Source organism: Pagrus pagrus (genome assembly GCF_965226575.1).
Source record: "Pagrus pagrus genome assembly, chromosome: 18".
In the NCBI taxonomy this organism is placed as follows: domain Eukaryota; kingdom Metazoa; phylum Chordata; class Actinopteri; order Spariformes; family Sparidae; genus Pagrus; species Pagrus pagrus.
This window is the reverse complement of record NC_140202.1, coordinates 6,400,909-6,426,127: the sequence shown is the minus strand read 5'-3', so window position 1 is coordinate 6,426,127 and position 25,219 is coordinate 6,400,909. Positions and strand designations below refer to the sequence as shown.

Genomic DNA, 25,219 nt, shown 5'->3' with positions numbered 1-25,219 from the left:
TAGACGCTAGAAAGCTTTTATTAAAACATTTCTTGATACAACCATTCATTCAGTGCATATTGAACATTCAACACGTAAGAAATTTGACATTCATAAACTCTGAATTGTTACACAACAAATCACTGAGAAGGCAGACTCAAGAGTGCCAAACTTACATTCAAATTAAACATTCAATCTTATATTATGATTTACCTTTGAGAAAAAAGTGCAGCTACTGGAAAAAGGAGACATTACCAGAGGAAGCTCTCACCCTTGGATTTTGATACAGTGTCAGACATCATCATGCATCCAAGCTGTTAGGTTATCTCATAACGTGGAAAGCTTTGATGAGAGGACTGTCTTTGCTGGTGCTCCCTCCCTTTACATCACCTCCTGCTCTAAATTATGATTTCCTGAACTTTTTGCATAAACCTCTGCGTTCTATGAAAATAGTTTGTGCCATGCCCATATTTGAAAACACAGTGTGTTGTGGCTGCACTGTATTCTACATGGTTTCTCCCTTTCCTTTTTATTGTGATGGACTGAATACAAAATACAATAAGAAGAATTAAACCATTGTACCTTCTGGAAATATCATGGCACAAAGTGATGTGGTATATATTTGGTGTGCCCATTGAGAAAATCCTCCACCAAGAGAATACAAGAGAACAGATTTTTTTTACCATGTTACTGTAAATTTAGAGTGGATTAAGTTAATGAACGTTAGCTCCGACATCATAGTCTTCAAACATTTAGACTTCTACAATGTGGTCTGAGTTGCCACAGATCACACCAGCATCCTCGTAATGGGCACAGTTATGTAACCCCACACCAGCATGTTTGCAGTCCAGCAGGCTGGACTCTGTCCCTTCACACTGAACGTCATCCAAAAGAATGCGCAGATCCTTCCCCTCCCCAAACTCAGAGTTCCTTGCTGCCTTTAGAGCGTACTGGAAGCCTAGTTGCCGGCAAACCACTGCAGCGTTCTTGGTAGTCCACAGGTCATCACACACAGTGCCCCACTCTCCATTAATGTAGATCTCCACCCGTCCCTGGTTGCTGCGGCCCTGTTCATCACCGACCAGTCTGACGCCTCCATTTTGAGGCTCAGGCGCACTCTGTGCTCTGGATCTGCTCTTCTTGCGTCTGCCTTTTCGACCTGTATGTTTGGGAGCTTTGGTGGTAGTTGTGGTCGGCAGAGGGGTGGTCGGGTCTGGTCCTACTTCACCTAGACGGTCAATAAGGTCTTGGAGCCAGTCATAGGCCTCTGTGGGTTCAGGCGTAGGCTTGTTTCTAGTGCCGATAAATGCTAAAGGGAGAATGATGAAAAACACGAGACCCAACGTGAATAATAACAAATGAATGACAGATTCCATCAGTGTTGTAACTAGTCAGTAGTGGACTCACTTTCCTGGGGAACGAACTTGATGAGGTTACTTTTCACTCTGACAGGAAGAGGCTCGTAGTTACACTGTCCTGGTGGAGCGCGTCTGAATGACAACACATAACACAAGAGAATGAAATATTGTTGCATATGAGAATACAGAGTAAGAGCAGGTAGATCTAAAAAAATCTAATTTTTCTAAAACTTCTAGTCTTTTCATATGCTTTAACTTCCAGCTCACATTACAACAGGGGTGAGGAACTGTTCAAATGAGCGTGATGGCTTGGAAACAAATAAGTGACACAACCATCTGCTGGTGAGTGAAATGCTGAGAGAGACCAGAGCCGACTGAAGAAATACCTTTCAGATATTCTGTTTCACCTCACCTTTCTGTGCAGAAGGTATGAACACAGATGGGGTTAAGGGGCATTGTTGCTCTCCCTTTAAACCAGCAATGGAGGTAGAAACAGAGCTTGACATCTGTTATAAAGTGTGGGACACACACTGTTACATGTGCTGTTGTGTTGCTTTTGGAACACTGGCATGCTATCTAAAATCACACCGGGGCGACATTATGGCGACATTGTTCAGTTCAGTGTAATAAAGCAAAGCCAGCGTAATGGCAAGTCTTTGCTGAAGCCATATTGTGGGACCGCTGTGTAAAAAGAGCTAATGTCAGAGAAGGGAGATTTAGGATAGCAGGCCTTTCACATTACTGCCAACACTGCTAAATCTCCCTTCGTCACCAAAACAGAGAGAGGCAGTGTATCCTTCACATTCAGCTGAGAAAAGAATGACAGAGAGGAATGATCTGCCTCTGTTTTGTAATTATAAACAGATGTGTGTCTTCCAAGAAACAAAGAACAGAACTGGAAAGACTCTCTGCACAGAAAGCATGATGGTGGCGTCAGAAAGAAGCATTGACTACATTACTCACCTTGAGGGATCCACCACTTTATAAATGACACCTGAAGGTGACGTAGCACTCGGTGTTCCAGTCGACATGAAGTACAGCTCACCTAACAGATAAAGAAGAGATTATATGAAGACGACATTAAGAGATCATGCCTTATTGGGCGTCCATTATCAGGACGATGAAAACTGGCGAGAAAAACTAGTCCACTTGGCTCACAGAATGCTTTGGCTCAGCTGTGAGCCGGACAGTGTTTAGAGAATGATGCACTGAAGGACTTCACAAAGTGTTGTTGGTGTTACTGATTTTAGATACAGCCTTATAGTATATTCATTTAGAACGGTAAAAGACGATTTCAGTTGAACTACTTGGTTGTTCCAAGTTGGTCCCCCCAAAAATGCCAACTCCTGCAATTGGCAGCATTTGGGGTACCGACCAAATGATAAGGGAGAGCCAGCAAATCACAATGAGGCTGTTTGCAACATGTGCATGAAGAAGGTGACAGCCAGAGATGGTAATACTTCAAATCTACATCTCAGAAACAGTCACCCGCCAACCGTGCGATGATGAACTTGCTGTCAAGTTCACAGGCCCCTGTTGATCCTGCAGGACATGTATCATATTTTTGTTGTTGTGTGAAAAAGATTATACAACTGTAATAATAATAATAATAATAATAATATTTGTTTAGCAGCTTAAATGACTTTACAACGAATAAATTACATGCAGCAAGTTCTTCATATAAAATGAAACACGAAATTATCATAATAAATAATGTTAAAAATGTTAATGTGATATAGGATGGAGAATTTCACTTTAAGTACACTTCAGCATTGCAGCCACCTTGTGGTGGAAAATGATGGTAGCTCCCTCAAAGCCCTACAATGTGATTTGTAATCAGCTGGTGGTAATGCCATTTAGGTGTATTCATTTGGAGAAGGTTTACTGCCCAACCCTATGGTATTTCTGGACTTTGAATGGGAGCACTGCAATGTAAGCAATTTTCCCTCAGGGATCAATAACGTATTTCTGATTCTGATTCTGATAGTACACAAGAAGACATATTTCCAAGTCACGACTGAGTTTCTGTTGTGCATATGTTCATTCATACCAGCTTCATCCACTGCAAAGGAGATGATGTACTGGTAGTAGTTGTCTATGAGTCCAGGAAAGGAGCAGGTCAGGCCCGTCCCCATACAGATGTCATTGTATGTCCAACGCCCTGTTCTGAAGTCCTCCCGAAGACTCATCAAGCGCCTGGAAGAGAATCAAATCTGCAATCTCTAATGTGAAGTATGCTCTTATTTTTATCTTGAGCCTTGTGTGAACTTTGATACCTTACCAACAAGTATTGCCTATGTCTACTTTGGTTTATGCTGTCCTACTTTCTTAAAGTACTTTTAAACAGCCTTAGAAAACGTGCATGAAGTTGTGATCGTGTATCGCTGTGGTGGATAAAAGTATTCAGATTTTAAGATTAGTTGAGCAAAAGTATCCATACTACAGTGTGATATAAATGGCCCTGCATTATTATCAGCAAAATGTACTTAAAGTATCATAAAGTACTCATATATTGGCTGGCCCCTATCTGAGTGTTTTAATAACATACTGGATTATTATCATCCATGCATGTACGCAGCATTTCAATGATAGCTGTTCAAGGTGGAGCTGACTTTAACCACCATCACAATATAACAGAAAAGCTGGATTTTGGTAGGTAGCAAGTAAGCAGACGCTGGAGAGAGACCTCAACACCAACAGCAGTAAAGATATGTGGCAGACGATCCAGACGATTGCTCTCCTCAACAAAGACTCAGTTGTTAAGTCTTACCCGCTCATGAAGTCTCCAAATATGTACATGCCGTTCAGGTTGGGGTATTCACAGCCTCGATACACATATCCACCAGTCACTGACTTGCCCATCTTGTGAGGGTATGCATAAATAGGCAGGACATCATCTGTGGAAACATCAATAAGTCACAATTGGTGTTATTATTATATAATTGCTGGTTTTTGGAGACATTAATTTCATTGCTACTTGTTAAACTGTTTATTGTACTGTATGGTTTGAAGGAGCTATATTATTTATATCTTCCTACTTCTTTTTCATATCGCAATATATATTGTGGTTATCACAATGTCAGTTTGTTCCAATATCACGCAGGCTTTTTGGAGACCACTGCTGTCTGCAGTTGAAGGAGGGTAACTGTGGGTCAATGCCTACCTAGCGAGCTGTTGGCACACAGCTTCTTATCGTAGCAGGAAAAGCCCTCTTTGGCTCTCCAGCCGTAGTTCCGACCTTTCTCGATGATGTCAATCTCTTCGAACTTGTTCTGGCCCACATCCCCACAGAAGATGCGTCCTTTGCCTTCTTTGGTCAGATAGTCGCCCTGGTCCACAGAACACCTCCACATATTGCGGACACCGTAAGCATAAACCTCAGGTCGTGCCCCTCGCTCATGTATGAAGGGGTTATCTGGAGGAATTCTGTACAATGGGCCTCTCTCATTGTCATCCACATCAATGCGGAGAGCTTTACCCAACAGAGCTGACCTAAAGTAGATGAGGCATAATGTCATATTTTATCCAAACACACAGGAACTTGGAATTACTCTTCATAAATTAAAACTTTAGTGTCTAATTTCTGAAATTTTTAGTGGATGTCTTACTTGTTCTGAGCATTCCCATATTTCCCAAATGGGTCTCCTGCCATTCCACCATCTCCTGTGAAAATGTACAAGTAGCCATCATCTGCAAATAGAAGTTGCCCTCCATTGTGGTTTGCTGCTGGCTCATCAATCTCCAGAATAACCCTGGGAGGAAAGTAGACATGACAAAAAGACAAGAAAAGGACAAGGTATGACTCCTTATTTGTGAGTTTGTAATGTGATCATAAAAAACCCATCGCTGTTTGCTGACCTGGATATCCATTCCATACCTACCGCTCTGAGGCGTGATCCACCACATTCATGTCGTTGGCTGACACATGAAACTCACTGATCCTGATCTTCTCATCCAAACCCACCTCCACTGAGTAATACACGTACAGCTTCCTGTTGTACTTGTGCTTGGGGTGAAAGGTAAGTCCCAGAAAGCCTCTCTCATCACCTTCCCATGATGATGTTAACACTGCCTTGGTAATGTTCAAAAATGGTCTGTCCAGTTTGGACCGGTCAGGAAGGTAGGTCCACACTACGCCCACCTGTTCTGCCACAAAGAACCGATGTGTGCCGTCATTGGCATGCACCATGGCTAGTGGGTTCCGCAGCCCGTTCGCAACCTCTTCCAGGCACAACTGCAGACAGCCCTCCGAGTCTGACTGAACCCGACCCAGGTTCCTTGTCAGCCTCTGGTTGCTGAGGAGGTGTGGGTAGCAGTAGTCCATGTCCTCTAGCTCCAGGTACTGGCAGAAACGTGTCTGGTCATCTTTGACTTTGGCTATGTGTGGGTGGTCAGACAGGAGAGGGATGGTGGAACTGCACTTTGTCCAAAGCTGGGAGCAGTAGTCTGGACAGAGGCCAGGGATGGTCCTGACCGGGGTGTTCAGGTCCTCAGCATCAAAGAGGTGAGCTGCATAGGGAGAGCACTCCTGGAAAGATGAACAAGAGTGAAGAAGAGGGGAGGAGAGACAATACAGAGGATGACTGAGTGTGATATGTAGATGTAGACATTTCCTTAAAAATGCATGAAGTTATTTTTTTGGCCACCTAAGGTTAGCATGAACAAGCTGGTATACACAATATACCAACACTGACAAATGATCACCTTTTAACATGATATTGGGAATGTAATAGCAAATAATTCATAATATGTATACCTCCAGCAAATAAAGAACAATTTTGCAGTTATTTGAGGTCAGGTGTTTGTACAATCTTCTTGATAATCTGGTCTTGATTAAAAAGAGTCTGACCCTCTCTGTCAACTCCTGATTGACCTGATCCTCTAGCAATGTCCATGGGCTAGTGGCTCAAGGGTTGATGATACCAGTGAGAGTGAGTAAACAAAAAACACTAATATACACTACACACTATACTATTGACACCACTGATCACAATATCCTCCTATATCGGTTGGAGAACAAAGTTGGTGTTAAAGGCTTAGCTGTCTTGGTTTAACTCATATTTGACTGATAGGACACACCGTGTGGTCCACAACAATATGACTTCGGACGACTAAAAAGTGCAACATGGTGTTCTACAAGGGTCTGTCCACTGTTATTTTCTATTTATATGCTGCCCCTCAGTGCTATCATTCGCAGTCTCCAATATCGAACCTTGAAGAGTGTCTATGTGTTATTAAGGACTAGATATCATCAATCTTCCTGCTCCTTAATGCAGATGAATCTGAACTGCTAATGGTTGATCCTCCTAGCAAGAGTCATCTGTTTGAGACACGTCCCTTAAATTTGCAAAAACTTCAGTGCCACTTTTGATTCCTCCCTTGCATTTGACCTACATATTAAAGATATTACTAGAACTGCCTACTTTCATCTTTGCAACATTTAAAAAATCTGATCTACACTAATTCTGTCTGATGCTGAAACCCTGGTACATGACTTGATTATTGCAACGTACTGTTTTCCAGCCTACCCAAATCTAGTGTGAGAAGCCTTGTTCAGAAGGCAGCTGATAGGTTCCTCACCACAACCAGAAAATTTTATCATACAACACCCATCCTGTCCTCCCTACATTGGCTTCCGATCCAGGTAAGATCTGATTTCAGAGTGCTACTGCTAACATACAAAATATTGCAAGGACTAGCACCATCTTATTTATCTGACCTCATCACACCTTTTATTTCCTTAAGTGCTCTCCAGTCCCAAAATGCTGGCCTTCTAAAATCTCCCTGGGTCACTAAGAAATCTGCCGGCAACAGAGCCTTTTCTTACCGTGCCCCCATTTATGGAACAAACTCCCAACCATGATTAGGGAGGCCAGCTCTGTTGAGATTTTTAAATCCAGGTTGAAAACCCATCTCCTCTCTCTTGCTTGTGACCAACCATAAATTGCCTTAATTTGTTTTTAAGTATTCAGTGTGCATGTTCTTTTAACGACTGATTTTCAACTTTTATTGTCTTGTGATGTGGGTTTGTGAAGCCCATTGGGGCATGTAATGCAATTTTGGGCCACACAAATAAACTATCCACAGTTGAGAGTTGAGATGCAGATTAGTTGATAGTAGTAGTAGCGTAGTTTACTGAGAAGTCATGTGTCGGAGCGTGAACATGTTGACAGGTGACGAGTCTGGTGTGATCCTATCTTGAGATGGTCTCTAGTTTGTGCGTTGATAACGACTAATCCCTTTCACATCAGTCAAGTCATTTGATCAGTTATTAGTATTGATTATAGCAAAATGTGTTTATCTCATTCATTACCTAGCTCTACTCTATTGCCAAGAAGCATAATCAACAAAACAAATACATTAAAATGCCCTGGGTTACCAGACATCACAGTTTTTCAGGAACAGTCCCTGTTTCTGGTGGCCTGTCCCTGACTGGAGATGTCTTTTGAAAACAGACCTCAAAGTGAAATTATAGTTTGCATTGTAAGAAAAACCAGGCAGCAGAGCCAGTGGTTGAAGTTTCAATCACGTTGTGTGTGATTTGGTCAACATAGGGAGCTGCTTGCTTCACCTGCTTCATATCACTCTTCAACACTTGTTCACACAACAAATAGGAAATAATAACATGTCAGTGACACTGACAGAGATTTTGCTGGCCCTGGTAGCCCACTGGACAAAAGGCCAGTGGGACCCATGACCGAGTGCCTGCTTGGCTGTCCTCCCGTGTCCACAACCTCCTGGGTGAGCTGGTAGTCCGATGTACAACCAGAGACAGGGAGTTAGCCCAGTGGGCCACAGTGCCTTTACTGTTTAATCAGACTACAGAAGACACAAGGATTAATTATCTAACATGCTATTTCCTAACTGTGTGTTCAGTGTGGTGTTAATGTGTTGATGTTGTGTTTAATGAAACTAATAGTGATCAATTAAATACATTTACTTTTAATTAAAATATAACTGAGGAGAAATAAATACAATTCAACTTTCAATATAAAACTAATACGCATTAATTAAATGTATTTAATTCATAAAATAAAGTATCACTGCATCAAGGTGGTATATTAGAATCATAACCTCATTCTGTGGATATTTGAATTTTGGAAGAGCTTTTATTTAAGTGCCTTGCACTTCAACTGACCGCCATTTTTATGTAAGAAGTTATTAAAACTATCATAATTTAGTCAATAAATCAACTGACATACCTTTAGCTTTTTAATATATTTGTATATATGATCTGGGGCATTTCCTCTGGATGAAATTGTCAAATTTAGGCCTACCAAGATTTTTTCACATGCTGCTATAACAGATAAAGTATAAGACCACCTGTTAAAATTCACCAGAATACAAGATGTGACAAATACACAAAGAATCCAGGGAGGAACCCCCACATCTGAAGGCTTCCTGCACCCCTGGGTGAAGGCTGACCTTTACCTTAGTTCAGCTCATCAGTGTGCTCTAACAGCAGCCCTTTATATTCAGACATTCTGCTGTAAGATACAGTTCTGATGAACTGCTTTAGTCTCCACAAGGCTCATCTGACACATGACAGCTCGCCCTGCGCCTGTTGGCTCAGTGTTTTGCTCTGTGCTCAGCCTGCTGGAACATGATTCGGACTTTGTGGACTCAGCCAAGCGACCTTTGTGCATGCATGCCTACCTGGCAGAGCAGCTCCGACACGAATCCGGCACAGCTTTCATAACCGTACTCATCAAAATGATCCATAATCTTGTAGAACTTCCTCATCAGCTCCTGGTCCTTCTGGAAATCACAGCAGCCAAACTCAGTGTACATTACGCAGAACTCCAGCTCCCTGAGCGGGCGGAAGGGCGGCTTGAAGTCCAAACACTGCGGGTGTAACGTTACAGGTGCGATCCATACTGACAGAAAACACCATATGGCCAACAGCACCGGGACTTTGCCGTAACACCGCTGCATGATGGCGCGCGTTGGAGCTCCGCACTGGGGGAGAAAGTTGTGCCGGAGCGGCTTCCTGTCTGCACTTTGCTCTCTGTCGCCGTCTGACGTGTGACCCGCCGTGTCCTCTGTCGGCCGGGCTGTCTGGAGCCGAGCTGCTGCTGTGGAGCTCAGTCCGAACCCGTCTGCTGGCCCGGTACATCTGCACACAAAATGGTAGGAGCCCGACCCGTCTGCGGACCAGCCCCGGAGCACAGTCCGTCTGCTGGAGCTGTCTGTGCCGCAGACCAACAGGCTGATGATGATGATGATGATGATGATGATAACATCACGCCGACAGCAGAACGAGCGTTATAGTAATAATAGCATCATAGTAAATGAGGCCTGGCCTCCATAACTCCGCCTCCAACAGCTCCCCTTTAAATCCCAGTGTCCGTGTCCTGTGTGGCACGTAGAGGACCTGCTTTCCAGTCCAAACACAGATGTAGGTCCTAATGATAAAAACAACTGTAGTCCACGATAGAGTCCAGAATACAGGAGGGTCTGAGAGCACGCTGAAAACTAATACTGTCACATTAACCTGGAAAAATCAGTGTGTTTGAGGATTCAGAGAGAAAGTGATTATTCTGACCACAGAGGAGCTTTTCTCAGCATCAGATCATGGTGACAGACCAAAAGAGCCACCATCCGAACATCTCAGTGCCCTGACAGAGAAAAGCTACTTCATTACTGATACAGACTTTGCTATAAATAAATAAATAATGACTGCAAGACTCCAATCAACAGTCGTCCTGTCCTCTTGTAGTGTCTCAGAGGACCAGGAGAAGTTTCTAAACCACCTCTCAGGAGGACAAAGGCTGAGAAATACCACATTTCCTATAGGATGACTGGAAAAGTCCTGTTTACTGATGAATCCCAGTCAGAAATGTCTGTCAGTAACAGAAGGTGTATGTACGGAGATGAACGTTTGACAGGATCTTAACAGTGTTTCAAACCCACAGTGAAGATTCAAGTCTGGTTCTGTTTTCAGAATTTACTCCACCCTGACTGAGGAGGAGCACCACCCTCTGGTTTCTGTGGAGAAGATTCATACTGCAGCAGGATAATGAGCCCAAACACCTCAAAGCGTAGCAAGACCAAAGAAGACCAAGGACTTCTGTCTGTCCTGGACTGTCCTCCACAGTCACCTGACCTCAGCCCCACTCAACATTTATGGGCACCCATGAAGACTGAGAAGGTCGAGCTGTCTGTGACATCACAAGAGGCTTTGTGGACACTTTGAGGAGTCCATGCTAGCTTGTGTGCATTGAAGCAAACAGCCTACTGTAAAGTGACCTTTAGAGACCATTGTAATAACAATTGATGACATATAAAATACATAATACAATTTTAGCAACACACTTTTATTTTTAGGTTTATTACATTCTCACAGTAAAAAAAGTAAACATCCAAAGCACTTTGAGGGCGCCAGCTTTGGTCGGCACCAAACTATTTTAAGCTCCGGACAGAAAAAAACAATCAAACAACAACACTATTATAAACCTGTTCAATAACACTGGAGTCCATTGTTCTCAAACACAAAGTGCTTCACCGAGACAAGACATAATGGACTGAAGGAGGTGGGAATGCTGCCTTTTACAGTGCTGAGTCCTCTTTAATAAACAGATGCAACTCCACATGTGCAATAAACACCAAAAATATCTTCTCATAAATGGAATGACATCAGAGTGTTAGATGTCATGTGGGACATTAAATAGGACACGAACCAGTAATAAATACAACAGATGAGAAAACAGCTCACTTTAAAATGTCATTTAACAGATCCTGTGTTTTTCACTCCGTCAAGTGAAATCTACATCAACTTTTCAGATTTTTATAAAAGTACAGTTTTGCAGAATGTCATGAAATTGGCACAAATTAGCATAATTTCCTTTCCTTTGTGCTCCATGATCATCACCTAACGAACATGTTCTGCAGAACTGTGAACACTGGAAGTTTTCCTTTATCTTCAAATGTGAAAATGTTCAGACCGTTAACGTCGCCTGTTGTGGTGGTTTCATGTGAACTGAACGATTTTAAAATGTTTTGAACTTTTCTGAACCTTCCTCACGTTATGGTCCTCATCTCATCCACGTACCCCGACTCAGCCCGCTGACTGGGGGTATCCCGGGGGGCAGTGGAGGCGGCAGCTGATTGTGTCCAGCAGTAGATTGTGGTGGGTACCCCCCACTCAAACCAGGTGCCAGCCCCAAGACTGAGGGGGGCGGAGGTGCGAGCAGGTAGCTATAGGCTGAGAGTGGGAGAGTGTGGTAGGAAGTCGGGCCTGTGGGGTAGTGGTGGTAGCCCAGAGGTGGGACGCCGGCCTGGTGTACAGTGGTGTAACAGGAGCCCTCTGTCTTTATCATCGATTGCAGCTTCTGGTAGCCTTCACTGGACACCAAGGAGCTAGCAGGGGGTAGGTCCTTGGGTGGAGGAGGTGGAGGTGGTGGGCAGTGGGGTAAAGGTGGAGGGGGGGGTTTAGAGGAGAGTTCTGGGGTTGGTGGGTAGGAGGAGGGGGGGACGGGTTCTGTGGGAGAAAAGAAAGAATGCTGATCCACAAAAACTTGTACACAAAGTGACATTATTGTGTCCATTACTGCTTGTGTTTGTATCACCAAAACATGAGTGAAACACACTCTCTCTCTCTCTCTCTCTCTCTCTCTCTCACACACACACACACACACACACACACACACACACACACACACACACACACACACACACACAGGCCTGGCTTATATGCGATCAGTCCTCTGGTGCAGAGGCTTTGAGTTGACTTAGCAGGACCATTGTGGCATTCTGAACATGGCTGGCACTCACTCATTATCTGACCCCCACATGTCTCCTGGTTATGACTGCATCATGTTCCAACTCTGCTGCTGCTGCCACAGACGATCCACTGCCAGTCTAACTGGTGTGCAGTTGTGCTTCGCACTGATGCCACATCGTCACATCCAGGGGAATATAGGATTGACAGTGTGTTTGAAAAAAACTTGCAATGATTGATTTCCGAAAGCTGCCAAAGTGAATTTGCCACAGTGGTCATCAGCCACGGAGTGAGGACATAACCTTGGTCACCTATGTTACATTATTATAAAATGGAGTTTTATAAAAGTTAAACTGGATGGTTTTTTTTAGAATTACAAATCATTTCCCATCTCCACCAGCTCCTGGAGCCAGACGCATCCCCACAGAACTATTCTGCAGCACAAAGGAGTCGCGGCTCCCCCTGGTCGACAGGCCACCACGTTCAGAAGGTGGCAGTTTGCATCTGATATTATTTGGACGTTAACAGAGTGATACGGCTTTCGGTTGAGGAATGGATCTGGAGAGGGTGCCATGATCCCTGTGTATGCGTGCGGTCTACAGCGCCAATGATTTTGGCACTAGAGCAAAAAAAGTGCTCCTAATCTCGACCCGCTGGTCAGCAGTGTACGGGAACGATCTGTACTGGCATGAATGATATTATCGCTGTCAGTACTCAGAAGCGCGCGGCTCAAAGAGGACTGTGAAATGCCTGGCCTGTCTCCTGTCTCTCTCTGAAATGATCCCGTGGCCAAAACTCTGAGCGTGCTGAGTACTTGGAGGTGTGGAGGCACCAAGCTTGACTAAAACTCCCTACAAAGTTCCATAAAGCTGCAGATTCAGCTGATAATCTCTTTTTTTTGCTATCTGCCCGTATGATTTTAGAGCACGCTGTGTGAAATGACTTGTCTATGACTCACTATCTGTGTGTTGCCTTTTCCCTGTCTGAACCTGTGTGAGTTGACTTGTTTTTTAGGTTTTCTATCTTTCAAGCAAAACTGAATACTACAGCTCTTTACCCCTGTTTTCTCTGGTCATATCGCACTGATTTCAAGAATACTTTGCTCTGCACAGACAGCCCAGTTTTATGAAAAGACTTCCAGAAATCTTTCCAGTGGTGAAATATGTCTTTAAGGGCAGAAGACACTGACCAGGGTTTATGGAGACTGGCGGAGGAGGGGGAGGAGGAGGAGGTGGAGGAGGTTCTAGACTTGTGAGCTCTGGAAAACAAAAACACAAGACCAAAGAGGCACTGATCAAAAGAAAGAATGTGAAGACAAGATGATACAGATTGAGCTGAAACACAACTGTGAGTCCTTCAGGCTGTAAGATAGGCAGGATTTTACTTACTAGTGGCCTTGCTGTCATCTTTGGGAGAAGGCTAAAAAAAAAAAAACACAACTTGTATCAAATAAAGCCATAAAATAGAATCAAAGATAAGCTAATAGAGGTTGACATGTAGGCAGTCCACTCACCTGGGCTGGTCTGGGTGGTCTGGGGCTGGTCTGAGGGGAGGCCCTCTTGGCCTGTGGTGGGGCTGAGAGGGACAGGATGGAAGGTGGTGGGAGGGTTTCCCCAGTCCCTATACCTCCTTCAGGCATCGGCTGCTTAGCCTGAGAATACAAGTCCAGGATTTGGTGGCAGATATCTTTGTGATGGAGGAGAGCAGGAGAGTAGAGGAGAAGCACAGACAACAGTGGAAACAGTATGAGGGTTACAACAGCTTCTGTACCTTTTAAACTCTAAATGTTGTGGTGGTGCTGCCATTACCTTCCAGCACCTCCACAGGCACATCGTGAACAAACTGCTCCCACCAGCGCCGGGATGACTGCTTGGAGGTCCAGTCCTGGATGTCAAACTTACAGAGCCGTCCAGCCAGATACATGACAGCCACCGCTATGATCTGTGGCTCCCACTGCAGCGCCACCATCGTGCAAAGGCTTGGGAGGACCACAAGTGATAGTATTATTCTTATACCCCAAGTACACATCAGTCAATCTGCAAACATCTGACGATAAATACCACAGAAATAATGAATGAATGACATGTTGATGAAACAGCTGAAGAGTAAATATACTGAATATTTGTACTAATTTTTTTTTACTAGGATTCAGTCAAAAATACTGGTTCTTGATCTCACCTGTCATTAACAAAGGTCCAGGCCATCTGAACCAGCTTCTGCACCTTGCTCTTGTCACCTGAAACACAGCAGTAGTTTCTGCATCAGCTCCACTTTGATCAGAACAAATGTTAACGTACGTCTTAACGTCATTGTGTCAATACCAATAACTGTGGTACAGTATCAGGCAAAGCAATCAACGTATATTTATTTACTCACCATTTTTTTTTCATTTGTCGATACTTAATTTGCCCCAGAAACAGACAAAGACAAACATAGATACCTTTGAGTTGCTTGGCATAGCGCAGCAGGAACTGGTAGGGGTGATCTACCTGCAGGTCAAACTTGATGGTCTGCAGCAGGATTCGTTCCAACACCATCACCTCCTCCTGTGAGGACAGACCCAGCATTACACAGATAAACAAACTTAGTGTCTGCGGTGGGACAGCACACATTTCCCCAAAGCACTGCAAAGCTAATGTTTTGCTAAATGTTTCTTCTTTCATAACTTGAGTGTAAATGGTGAAATCAGTGTAAACAGTGTGTTCAAACAGCTGCTAAATGTTGGCGGGTAAGACTTTAGCACTTTAGACACAGAAGCAGACAGGCTGGTACAGCCATGCTGCCACAAACTGACACTTTTTACAAGGAAACTAACAACTTCATGTTATGATTTAATGCTGAATTTACGAGAAGGCTTGAGTGACACAGGCCACAGTTTGGACATGTCTGTTTTCATGCCCTGTGTGCCTCCATGTCTGAAGTATGTTATACCTCCCAACAGCTGTTTGAACACAGTTTCAACTGATTTCACCATTTACACTCAATTTATGAAAGAAGACAACATTTTATTGACACTAAACAGTAACAGTAACCAATAAAGGCTACTTCTGTGGAGAAAGTCCCCAGACTCCCTTTAAAAAATGCTACATTTTGAGACTAATTGTATTTAGAGAAACATTACAAAATGCGTGAAAGGCCGTCTACAGCACATTCTGGTTGAAACATTACACATGAAGATATGTCTGTCCTTGTGTATAAAATGTTGTATCGGTTCGTTCCAGTGATGTAGGTGTATATTTGCATAGAGAGCGAGGAAGTGAGATCCGATCACAAGAGGTCACTCGAGACGGGTGTTGAGATGCATTTAATGCCAGGTGTGAATTGACGGGCCTGAAGGTGTCCACTTGTGATCGGATCAACTGGGACGGATGGTAAAACCAAACATGAACAGCCTCTCAGAGGTGGTTCCAACTGTACAGTGTAAGCTGGAAGATACCTACAGTAACAATACTAGGCATTCAAAAGCCACAGCACCATAGCACATAGTTACTGATGCCTGCGTGATCACCACAGCAACCCATGCAAATAGGTTGGTTGTGTCTGGACACACATATCATCTCATCACTTGCAAACAACAGTGCAGACAGTCTTAAAGATCTGCCTTGAGAAATCAATCTGATTGCCTGCAGTCAACAAAGCCGAAGACACGTGCGTGAACACTATGAACCTTTAACTGTTAAAGAGAAACAGAGAAAGGAGAGGGTTTAAATATTTTCTGCATTTTTCTTGCTACATACCTTGGGATCATCTCCAAACTGCACAAACTGGATGTCATTGAGCAGGCTGCGAGCCGTCTTGATGATGTCTTTGCACTTCTTTGGAGTTTCCTCCACTTTGCCAGCGAGGAAAAGGCAGCATCCTCCTGTCACCTACACACAACACATGTGTTAGAAACAACATGTGGTCCTTCATATTTTACAGTTCTGCTTTCACCGCAGTGTTTGTGAAAAGTACAGATGCTACTGAGGAAGATTAAATAATATGGAACGGATTAGAAGAATGAGTTGAGGTATGTCTAATAAACCACTGGTCGGGTTACAACTCTACAATACTTACATATCTTGGAAACTGCTTGAAGGAGTGGAACATGTAGAAGCGGTGGAAGTAAACGATGCCAGTAGCCAGTGTGTCATAATGTCTGCAGCCACAGAGGTCAAGAGGCCTGACGGAGGGATTCAACACTGTACACAGTAGTTACTCATTCATTAGCATTAGTATTTTATAGATACATACTGACAATTGATATTTGGAACCGATATTCATTTGCAGTATAAATGAAACTGAAACCAGTGATAAAGTACACTTCCATGTTCTGCTACTTTATTCTTCCTCTCCACTACATGCATTTGATACTTTTAGTTACTAGTTACTTTGCAGTTACTTTGTGACATGTAGCCAATCAGACAGTGTTGTAGGCAGGAAGTTGTGAGGATGTTGCATCAGAGCCAGAGCAGCACATTTTGAAATGACTTTATTTTATTGGCAGTCTGACAGAACAATCACAGACACTGATCATCAGAAACATGCTGACTATCAGAACATGATAATAACCGGTCTGCCCCTGGTTTGGACCTCTGTGACTAAAAGGTCTAACTGTTTGACATTCATAGCATGGTGTGAACCACAGAAGGATACAGGCCGAGCCGTGTGCCCACATCAAAGATGAAGCGAGCCCCCTCTCTGCGGTACCGGGCCTCAGTGGCAGGGTCCAGTCCCTCTGACTGGGATGGAGTGTGGACCAGGTCCTTTTTGTCCCAGTACCAGCATGGTTTAATGTGATCCAGGGTGGCCGGGTCCTTCCTGTCCCAGAATAAGAGGGGTCTGATGAATTCCAGGGTGGAAAGGACCTTTTTGTCCCGCTTGCAGTAGAACCTGAGGCTGGACTCGATGCTATCACAGTGTGTAACCTGGTACCGACTGATGGAGGCGGGACGGAGAGGAGAGATGCTGCAGCTGCTCCAAATGTTCTCCACTGTCCAGAAGAGGTTACTGTTCCTGCAGACCGCCACACAGTCTGTTCATCCTGCCCACAGGTGATGCTGCTACACACTGATGGAGGTCATTAACACATGAACAGGATCCACCAGAAGAACAAGTGAAATACTCCAGCCTGCTGTACAGAAGGCATGTACAGTACTCCAGCTGCACGGGGGCTTCTCCATCCAAACAAAGACCCTGTACGCCGGGGCCACATCCATGATCGACGGGTCTTTAAACCAATCGCTGTGGCTCAAACGTTTCCATTTGTGGTTGCTTTAAGCTTTCTAAAAATAAACAACCAATCACAGAGCTCGGTGGGAGAACAGCCGTTAAACGTTCACACGGCACCGCTCTCAGCCAGTCGCTGTCATGTTCCGCGAGCGTGCTGCGCAACAACCAATCAGCGCTCCGGAATAAAGTGTTTTATTTTGTAGGCGTATTTTACGACTCCTCCAATCACATGCGCGATACAGTCAAGGTTGGTTTCAGTGAAGGAACAGAGGAACTGCTGCTGTCACTTAAAAAAGGTATGAATCGAAGAAAAATGCTCATGTTTGGTTCGGTAAAGTTTGGACCTGGTGTTGGGGGTGGTTCTGTTTCAATGCATGAATGTGCTGTAGAGGCAGCTGTATGTTAGCAGGCTGGGCGAGGTACCAAGCCAATTCAGTAGATTAGCCCCTTCTAAAACTCAGGCTGAGCCATTATTACTTGACAGCTTAGCAGCTAGCAGCTAGCAGCTAGCATGGTAACGTGAAGTCTGCCAGTGTGCATGAATGAGCGCTGCACTGCTCCAGTTACGGCTCTGCTCGGATGGGCGTGATTCAGTGCTAGTGAGCTAGCTGCTGGCCCAGCGGGAAGGCTACAGATATCAAAGAGGGCTAACTACTAGTGGGGTGTGAACTTGTAGTTGGTTGGAAGATAAAAAGCGAAATATCTCGCCTGCGCCATGTTTTAAATGGAGTCCTGGTATTAGCCTCCAGCTACAGCAGTGTTCATAGTTCAAAGTGTCATGTAGCTAATGTTACACGGAAGCCCGAGCAGAGAGGAGCAGGGATTGGCACTTCATGGACATGCGTTCAAAGCACGCTGCTAACCGTGTCAGTAGCCCAGAGGTAGGTGAGAGGAGCTGTTAGCTGTCTCAGTTAGATTTGGACAGGAGCTCAAAGTTTTTTCTGCACGACTTACATCAGAGATATGTGCAATTTCAAGGAGTAGTGTTTCTACTTTGTACATTTCTCTCTCTCTCTCTTCTTTTCAACAGTAGAGTTGATTCTAGTGTTTACTTGGAAGTCATGGTTCCATCACTGGTCAATAATGATGTTTTCATCTGTGTTACATCACTTGAAACCAAGAATAATGTATGTTAATTACCTTTTAAAAATGAGCCTTTTTATCTCTCTGGATGATTATGGAGAATCTGGATACAGGGTCACATGGGGCCCTGTTAATGCTCATGAAAGTTGCTCAGTGCTGCACAAAGCCAAAAACACTTACTGTCTTCCTGGGTAAACTACCCAGATCTGCGCTTTAGCTCTGACATTGTGGAGCCCAAAGAGTATCAGGAGCCCCTTTCCACAGCCTTTACAAGTTATAAATCTTGCGCCGATATTTGGCCTTGCTGTTTGTATGAAAGTTACAGAGGTGGATGGGTTCTGCCTCTGATCTGCCTGCAGAGGTAGTATCAGAGCCACAACAGAGGCGAGACGACGTCTGTGTGTCAGGGTAAGCTGGCAGCGCAGGACAGGAGTGTGATGTTCTGATGACGTTCAGTCTGACAGCTAAACAAACCCTTCACTCAGCAAATAAAAGACAAATGTCCCACATTTCAACCCACAAAGCAATGTTACGGGACCAAACAAGTAATGTGGTAGCAGGTAGTGTCTTCAGCATCTTATCTGAGGAGAGAAATACCAAATTTATACATGGAAAAGTGTCTGTCATCCTGTCTGTCCTACCGACTCCTTGTCACACTTCCACCAGAAAAAACGTGAGTGTCCCCGGCAGACAGAGCCAGGCAGCAGACAGTGATTATGTGAGGTGATGTGGAGCAAAAAACTTTAACTCACAATGTCTTGCATCAATAAGTGCTTGACAAAAAATTATATCTTTATAATGAACATTTAAAAATGTCAATGTGACATAAGATTGAGTACTGTGAAAAGCCCTATATCTATAAAAAGTGTTATTAATGTCATTATTATTAATAAAATGTATTAAGAAAAGACATGATCTGTCAAGCGCTGTATTCATTTACTTCAAATGAACTTTGAAAAAACACTGAACTTGCCTGCCTGCAGCAGCTTCACAGTAAGATCATTTAACAGCTGAAACACAAGTAGACTTTTATTATGAAGTAGTCACAGGAAATGTAATTGTTTGTCAGTGAGATCAGCACTTACCCCTTTCGTTCATCAAAACTGCCTCTATAAATAAAGACGACAGTCATGTCTGGCGTTTGTTGACAGGGGAACTTGCAGTGAGTAGTTTTATACAGTCTGTGGGAGTGATGGAACAAAGACTAGCCTCAGTTAGCTGTTACATGAAAAACTGCAGGCAACAGGCTGCACTACTCCATCTTCTCTACGAGGTAACCAACTCCTTTTCCCTCAGTAGTTCTCCTCATTAGCATTGGGTTTAAATCTGAAATATTGCCAAACAGGCCCTTTTACTTCTCAGTTTGACACCAAACCTCTGACATCGTCTTGTTGGTCAACTCTTCTTACCCATGTTAAGCTATAAGTGGAGTCTGACTCCTGCTACTCTTCTGCCAGCACTACTGCTGCACGGAGCAGACACTGTCAAACTCTTCTTGACTTTCCAAATGTTATCAGACTAAATGGATCTTATTCTGATGGTGAAATGAGTCATTTTGAAAGAACTGTGACGCCCAAAAAATTTGTCGTTTGTTAAAACAAAAAGCATCATAACATTTTACGCATGCTGCAAGTTACCCTGCACTACTCAGTTACATCTCTGCTCAGATGGGCGTGATTCCTCAGTGCTACAAATACAAATGTAACCCTTAGTTTCTTTCACAATGCAAGCACAGAAAGGACAAACTAAGCTCTAACTCTAGAGAGCATTTTTCGCGTATTTGGCAGCCACTCTATGGGAGGGTGAGGCTAAGGGCCTGCAGTGGGTTTAAGCCTGAAACTCAGTGTTGGATGCCACTAAATCCTACTCACTGGGATTTTAAAAGGTTAAAGTTGCAGGGGTCGCTTGTGGTAATGAACCACAGAGATTTATCACCCAACTCTGCACTTCCCCTCAGCTGTGTGAAGCCTGTTTTAGCTCATTGTTTTGTTTTTCTGCTTTACCAACTTTTCTCTAATTCATTTACGTCTGTGTGTTTGCATGTGAGTTTTAATATACAGTCTCCTTTTTTATATATTCCTTATTTGTTTTAAAAAAAATTCTATTCCATTATATTCATTCATAGTTTTTCAGTGACAAAGCTCAGAACCAAACAGCAGACAGATAAAGTTAGGAAGTGGCTAAATGAATTCTAATATTGCTTTGTGTTTACCAGACAGATTTGGATAATTGTTTATTAGACAGTGGTTTGTGACCACAGTGACAACTGCTCCTGCATGTCAGTGAGCAGATGTGTGAGTGCTGGTTAGACGGGGATTGAGACACAGACACACTTTGCTTTGTTAAACTGTCTGGATTGTGAAATTGTGTGCGTCTGTGTTTGTGCAAGTAAGTGAGAGCAAGTGGGGTGAGCAGCTGCACGGGAGGAGGAATTCATATTAGTAGTGCTAAGGCCTGTTGGAAATTGAATTGGTCCATGTAAACTGGACATTGACACTTGGTCTATTTAGAGGTGTCATTTTGCTGGCATGAAAGCCATAGGCCCATCACTGCAACTTACTCTATTGAAGTTTGAATGCCAACTAGTTAGCCCCGGCCCATCCTGATGGTGATAATCCAACAGCCCCCGTAGTTTCAACTGGCAAATATATACCAGCTGTTAGTAAATAAACAAAATAAATGAAATGTCAAGAACTAAATACTCTTACTTCTAATTACAGAAAAACACAACTGTACACCTTCTGTGTTCAAGTTTCTCTCTTATACCTCTAATATATCTCTAAGATGACCTTAAATGCCTTGTTAACTTATCTTAAACACACTTCATTCTAGGGCTGCAACTAACAACTATTTTCATAATTGATTAATTGGTTGACGATTTTTACGATTAATCAGATTAAAAGAAAAAAGCTGATTTTTTTTTTTTTTACTTTTAAGCATTTTATTCAAAAATAAAATATTGCTCCTACATTGAATAACAAAGAAAAACGCAACATAGGTTTTTATAAAGTGCTCACATTTGTCCTCAAAACAAAAACCTGTTGAAGCAGCTGACCAGCAACGTTTAAATAATAATAACGAAACACATAGAACACAAGCTTAATCTTGAACAGGCTTTGCTATACCTATAAATGGCTTCAACAACAGGCCATGGAGGTAGAACTGGACTATGGAGGAAATGTTCTGAAGGAACACATGCACTCAGTTTCAGATTTAGTTTACAGAAACTTTGCATTGCAATGCAAAAATGTTAGCATGTCCACATGCTCTGGGCCAAGGCTGGCTCACTTCTTGGATGCTATGTTACCTGCTGTAGAGAAGAGGCGCTCAGATGGTGTTGAGGTGCCAGGGATGCATGAGTAGGACTTTGCCAACCTGGCCAAGGTGGGATATCTGTTCTCATGATCCCTCCACCAGTGTAAAGGATTTTCTTCCTTGGCAATGGGCTTCTCTCCAAAGTCTGTGAGGACTTAGTTCCTCACTTGGCCGTTGGGATCCTCAGCTTCTCCCACTCTACTCTCTTCTTCACTGCTAATTCAGAATCGAGGAGCGAGTCAAAGTAAGGAAACAGGAGCTGTAGGTCCACCGTCTGTATGGTTGAGGTAGCAGTGGCACTGGAACTGACACTATCACACTGCTGCTGATCCACCTCCCTCCTCACTCCAAGTGCCTGTGTTTGCAATTTGGCTTGCACATTAAAGACTTGCTCGGGTGTCAGAAACAGTTTTTTGAACATCTGGTCCAGGGCAGAGGAGAGGATCCCTGTTCAGTGACATGTCTGAAAAAGTAATCTCCTTCTTCCATTGCTGTTGAAGCTGCTCCGTAGCAGTGACTTGGAGAGCCTGCACTGCTGCTGACTCAAAGGCAGCACTCTTGGTGGACTTCAATAGTCCCTTCACAAGTGGAGGTACTGCAGAGATTGTGATATATTTGTCCCCACTCATAAACACAGTAGCACATTCAAAGGGTTTTATGGCTGTGGAAAGCTCTTCAAGCAGGCTCCACTGGTCAGGTTTTAAGCCAAGGTAGCATTTTCCCTTCTGTGTGATGCTTGAGTCGGACAGCATTGCGGTTACAGGCCACCTTCGCTCAAGCCGTCTGGTTATCATGGAGTTTCATCTTGTGCTTACATCCTGCACAAGCTTGTGCTCTGGTGTGCCCATTTGTTGCTGTTTTTCTCTCAGCTTGTTGCATGCTAGCCCGCTTTTTAAAAAAATGTCCACAAAACATTTTGCAGCCCCAATTGCTTTTTCAAAGCTTGAGTGCCTCAGTGCAGAATTGATGGCTAGTTGCAAGGTGTGGCCAGTGCAGCGGTGCAGCGGACAGAAGCCCACCCATGCTTCTCCTACAGTTTGATATTGGCACCATTGTCATGCACAATGGCTATAATTTTGCTAGGAGGAATTTCAAATCTGGCTGCTACCTCCTCCAACCACTCTGCGACTGTCCTCCAGTGGCATAGTGGTAAGACAGATTGACTCCCATGTTCCAAACGTCTACAATGTAGTGGCATGTAATGCCAAGGTAGGCTTAAATGGCCACACTTGTCCATACGTCAGTGATGAGAGCAATTTTGCTGTTGGTGGCTTTTATGGCACTCTTCACTCTCTGGAATGTCATCTGATACATCCTCTCCATCACATTGGTGACATGGGCCCTTGAGGGAAGACTGTAACCAGAGTTGAGGCCGTGAATCATTTTCCTGAATCCTTCATCCTCCACCATTGATAGTGGCCTCATGTCAGTTACCAGCATACTGAAGATACCATCAGTCAGAACAGCTATTTGCTGTGGTTTGCATGGGGCATGCTTCCTCAGAACGTCGTTACCCATGTTGAGTTGTTCCTTTCTGATGTGAGAGAGACGGTATATAGTATCGGTATGCATAGTAGCACAATTATAATGAAACTCACTTCAAGGATAACTACAGTTTTTTACAACCTGGACCTTATTTCTAGCAAAATATATGATCGTTTACTCACCCAGATAACTTTGGTGTCATTTGAAGTTGTTTGGACGAAATTAGATCCAGTGTAGCACCGATATATCCATATAATGCGAGTGACGGGGTACCGACACACAGCCTCTATGTAACGCATTATCTGCCATGAAACTAGTTCATTTCACTAATATTTTGTCATGATATGCTCGTGCGCACAGCTCAGAGACGACATCTTCCAGGTCAGAAGTAGTAGGTCAACCTATAGACCCCGGATGTTGACATTAGACGAGCCCGGACTCAGAGGGGAATAGCACTAGCGTATCATAACAAAATATTGGTGAAATGAACTAGTTTCGTGGCAGATGACGCTCATAGAGGCTGCGCTTCGGTGCCCCGTCACTCGCATTATATGCTCCAAACCTTCACTAGTTAGCCTGTACAGTACTCCACGTCATTGAAAAGTAATTATAACTGACTAAACGGACAGATACTGCGGATCAATGTAGACAGGTTATGGGTTTTGAAACATTTACTACCGTTTCTGTACCGAGTCTCTTTCATCCATGGCTCCCACGTGCTTTCTCTTCAGTGTGCAAGATCAGCTTTGCACATCTTGCAGCTTGCAGTTTTCTTTAAAAACTTCAATACTGTATAAAGTGCTCCCACACTTTTGATGGCTTGGGTCGTGCTTATTTCTTTTCTGTAACGTTGGTTTCTGTTGCCTCCGTAGTCTCCGTGATTAGTTGTTGCAGCCCTATTTCATTCAAACAAATTAAATTACACTCACCAACACAGTCTTGGTCTGTATTTCCGCAATCACTTCTGGCTTGGTCAAAATAAATCCACAATTCACTGAGTAACATGTGAAAATAATCAGGCTCTGCAAGCTGTTTTCACCTGCTGCTGATGTCCGACTGTCAGTTAACTCCTCTGCACTGTGCTCCTGTTCTCACCTGCCCTCTCTTAGGGCCCTATTTAAATGATCTACTGTATGGCATATGGCCTGAAGTGCATGGCGCAAGTGTGTTGAGGGCATGTCCAGCTCCCTTTTTACTAGTTAAACGGCAGCTAATCTGGGCGCAAATGAAGGCGGCATTGTATTTAGACTAGGGCTGCTCGATTATGGAAAAAATCATAATCACGATGATTTTGGTCAATATTGAAATCACGATTATTTAAACGATTACGAGTTTGGAAACATGATGCATTTATTCAGCATTTCTCTCAAAGAAATACACGAAATGTTCAAATCGAAAATAATGTACAAATATGTATCCAAGTGCTCTGCAATTTCTATAAAACATTTAATGAATAAAATAAATATACTTAGAAAATCAAATAAGACAAAGTATAGGGTGCATTATACATACAGTACATATAGCGTGTCTGAGATCGATGTCTGACTCTGCGTTGATGTCGTGGGGGTTGTGGCCTTGTTTTTGCGAGGGGTGAAATTTCGCCAGCGGCGCGGAGCGAGGTGTGTTGGTCTGATGGTGTTCACTGTCTGATAACTATACAGGTCCTTGACTCAACAAAATATAGAGCAATGTCCCACAAAGCAATGTTACAGGACCAAACAACAGTGATGTGGTAACTGGTCGAGTCTTTGGCTTATTATATGAGGAAAAAAATACAGCAGTTATACGTGGAGAAGTGTCTGTTCGACTGACTCTTCGTCACAATTCTGCCCGAAAAACAGCGTCTGTCCCCGGCAAAAAACTCACCAAGTGTTTTTTTTGCGGTGAAAAAATTCACCACGACGGTCAGCCCTCCCGACCGAGACTTCAGTGAACCTTCCCCATAAAACAGCCTCCCTCAGACAGAGTCAGACAGCATCCTGTTGACTGATGGCGATTATGTAATTTAGAGAAAAACATAACTTGAGTGAGTGCCAGTCAGCAGGGCTGCGTTGAATGCTTTTGGGAG

At 43.6% G+C, this 25,219-nt stretch overlaps 3 protein-coding genes across 4 annotated transcripts in view; 1 reads left to right on the top strand and 2 right to left on the bottom strand.

Moving 5' to 3' along the window:
* On the bottom strand, positions 1-9,513 carry hhipl1 (HHIP-like 1). Its single transcript, XM_084381963.1, has 9 exons — positions 8,994-9,513; positions 5,219-5,865; positions 4,946-5,089; positions 4,501-4,829; positions 4,108-4,234; positions 3,388-3,533; positions 2,301-2,382; positions 1,387-1,469; positions 1-1,288 (listed from the first exon to the last, which is right to left on the bottom strand). The coding sequence occupies exons 1-9, from the start codon at positions 9,270-9,272 to the stop codon at positions 732-734; spliced, it is 2,394 nt and encodes a 797-aa protein (XP_084238089.1). The 5' UTR covers positions 9,273-9,513; the 3' UTR covers positions 1-731.
* A 1,120-nt stretch (positions 9,514-10,633) lies between these two features.
* On the bottom strand, positions 10,634-17,255 carry LOC311273557 (uncharacterized protein; the record flags this gene model as incomplete). The annotated part of the gene is made up of 11 exons (XM_084380661.1): positions 10,634-11,817; positions 13,247-13,315; positions 13,446-13,476; positions 13,571-13,743; positions 13,866-14,035; positions 14,236-14,293; positions 14,498-14,603; positions 15,795-15,926; positions 16,114-16,195; positions 16,693-17,071; positions 17,195-17,255. 11 exons carry the CDS (start codon positions 17,253-17,255, stop codon positions 11,372-11,374), a joined length of 1,707 nt encoding a protein of 568 aa, XP_084236787.1. The 3' UTR covers positions 10,634-11,371.
* A 172-nt stretch (positions 17,256-17,427) lies between these two features.
* Positions 17,428-25,219, top strand: part of setd3 (SET domain containing 3, actin histidine methyltransferase) — a 34,153-nt gene continuing 26,361 nt past the window's right edge. Inside the window, exon 1 of one of the 2 annotated variants that reach the window (XM_084382039.1) lies at positions 17,428-17,564. Coding sequence is in view for 1 of the 2 variants with exons in the window: in XM_084382038.1 (XP_084238164.1) it covers positions 18,102-18,149 (48 nt within the window). In the remaining variant the exon portion in view is untranslated. Of the gene's footprint in view, positions 17,565-17,601; positions 18,150-25,219 lie in introns of those variants that run through there. The other variant, XM_084382038.1, reaches the window with a different exon arrangement.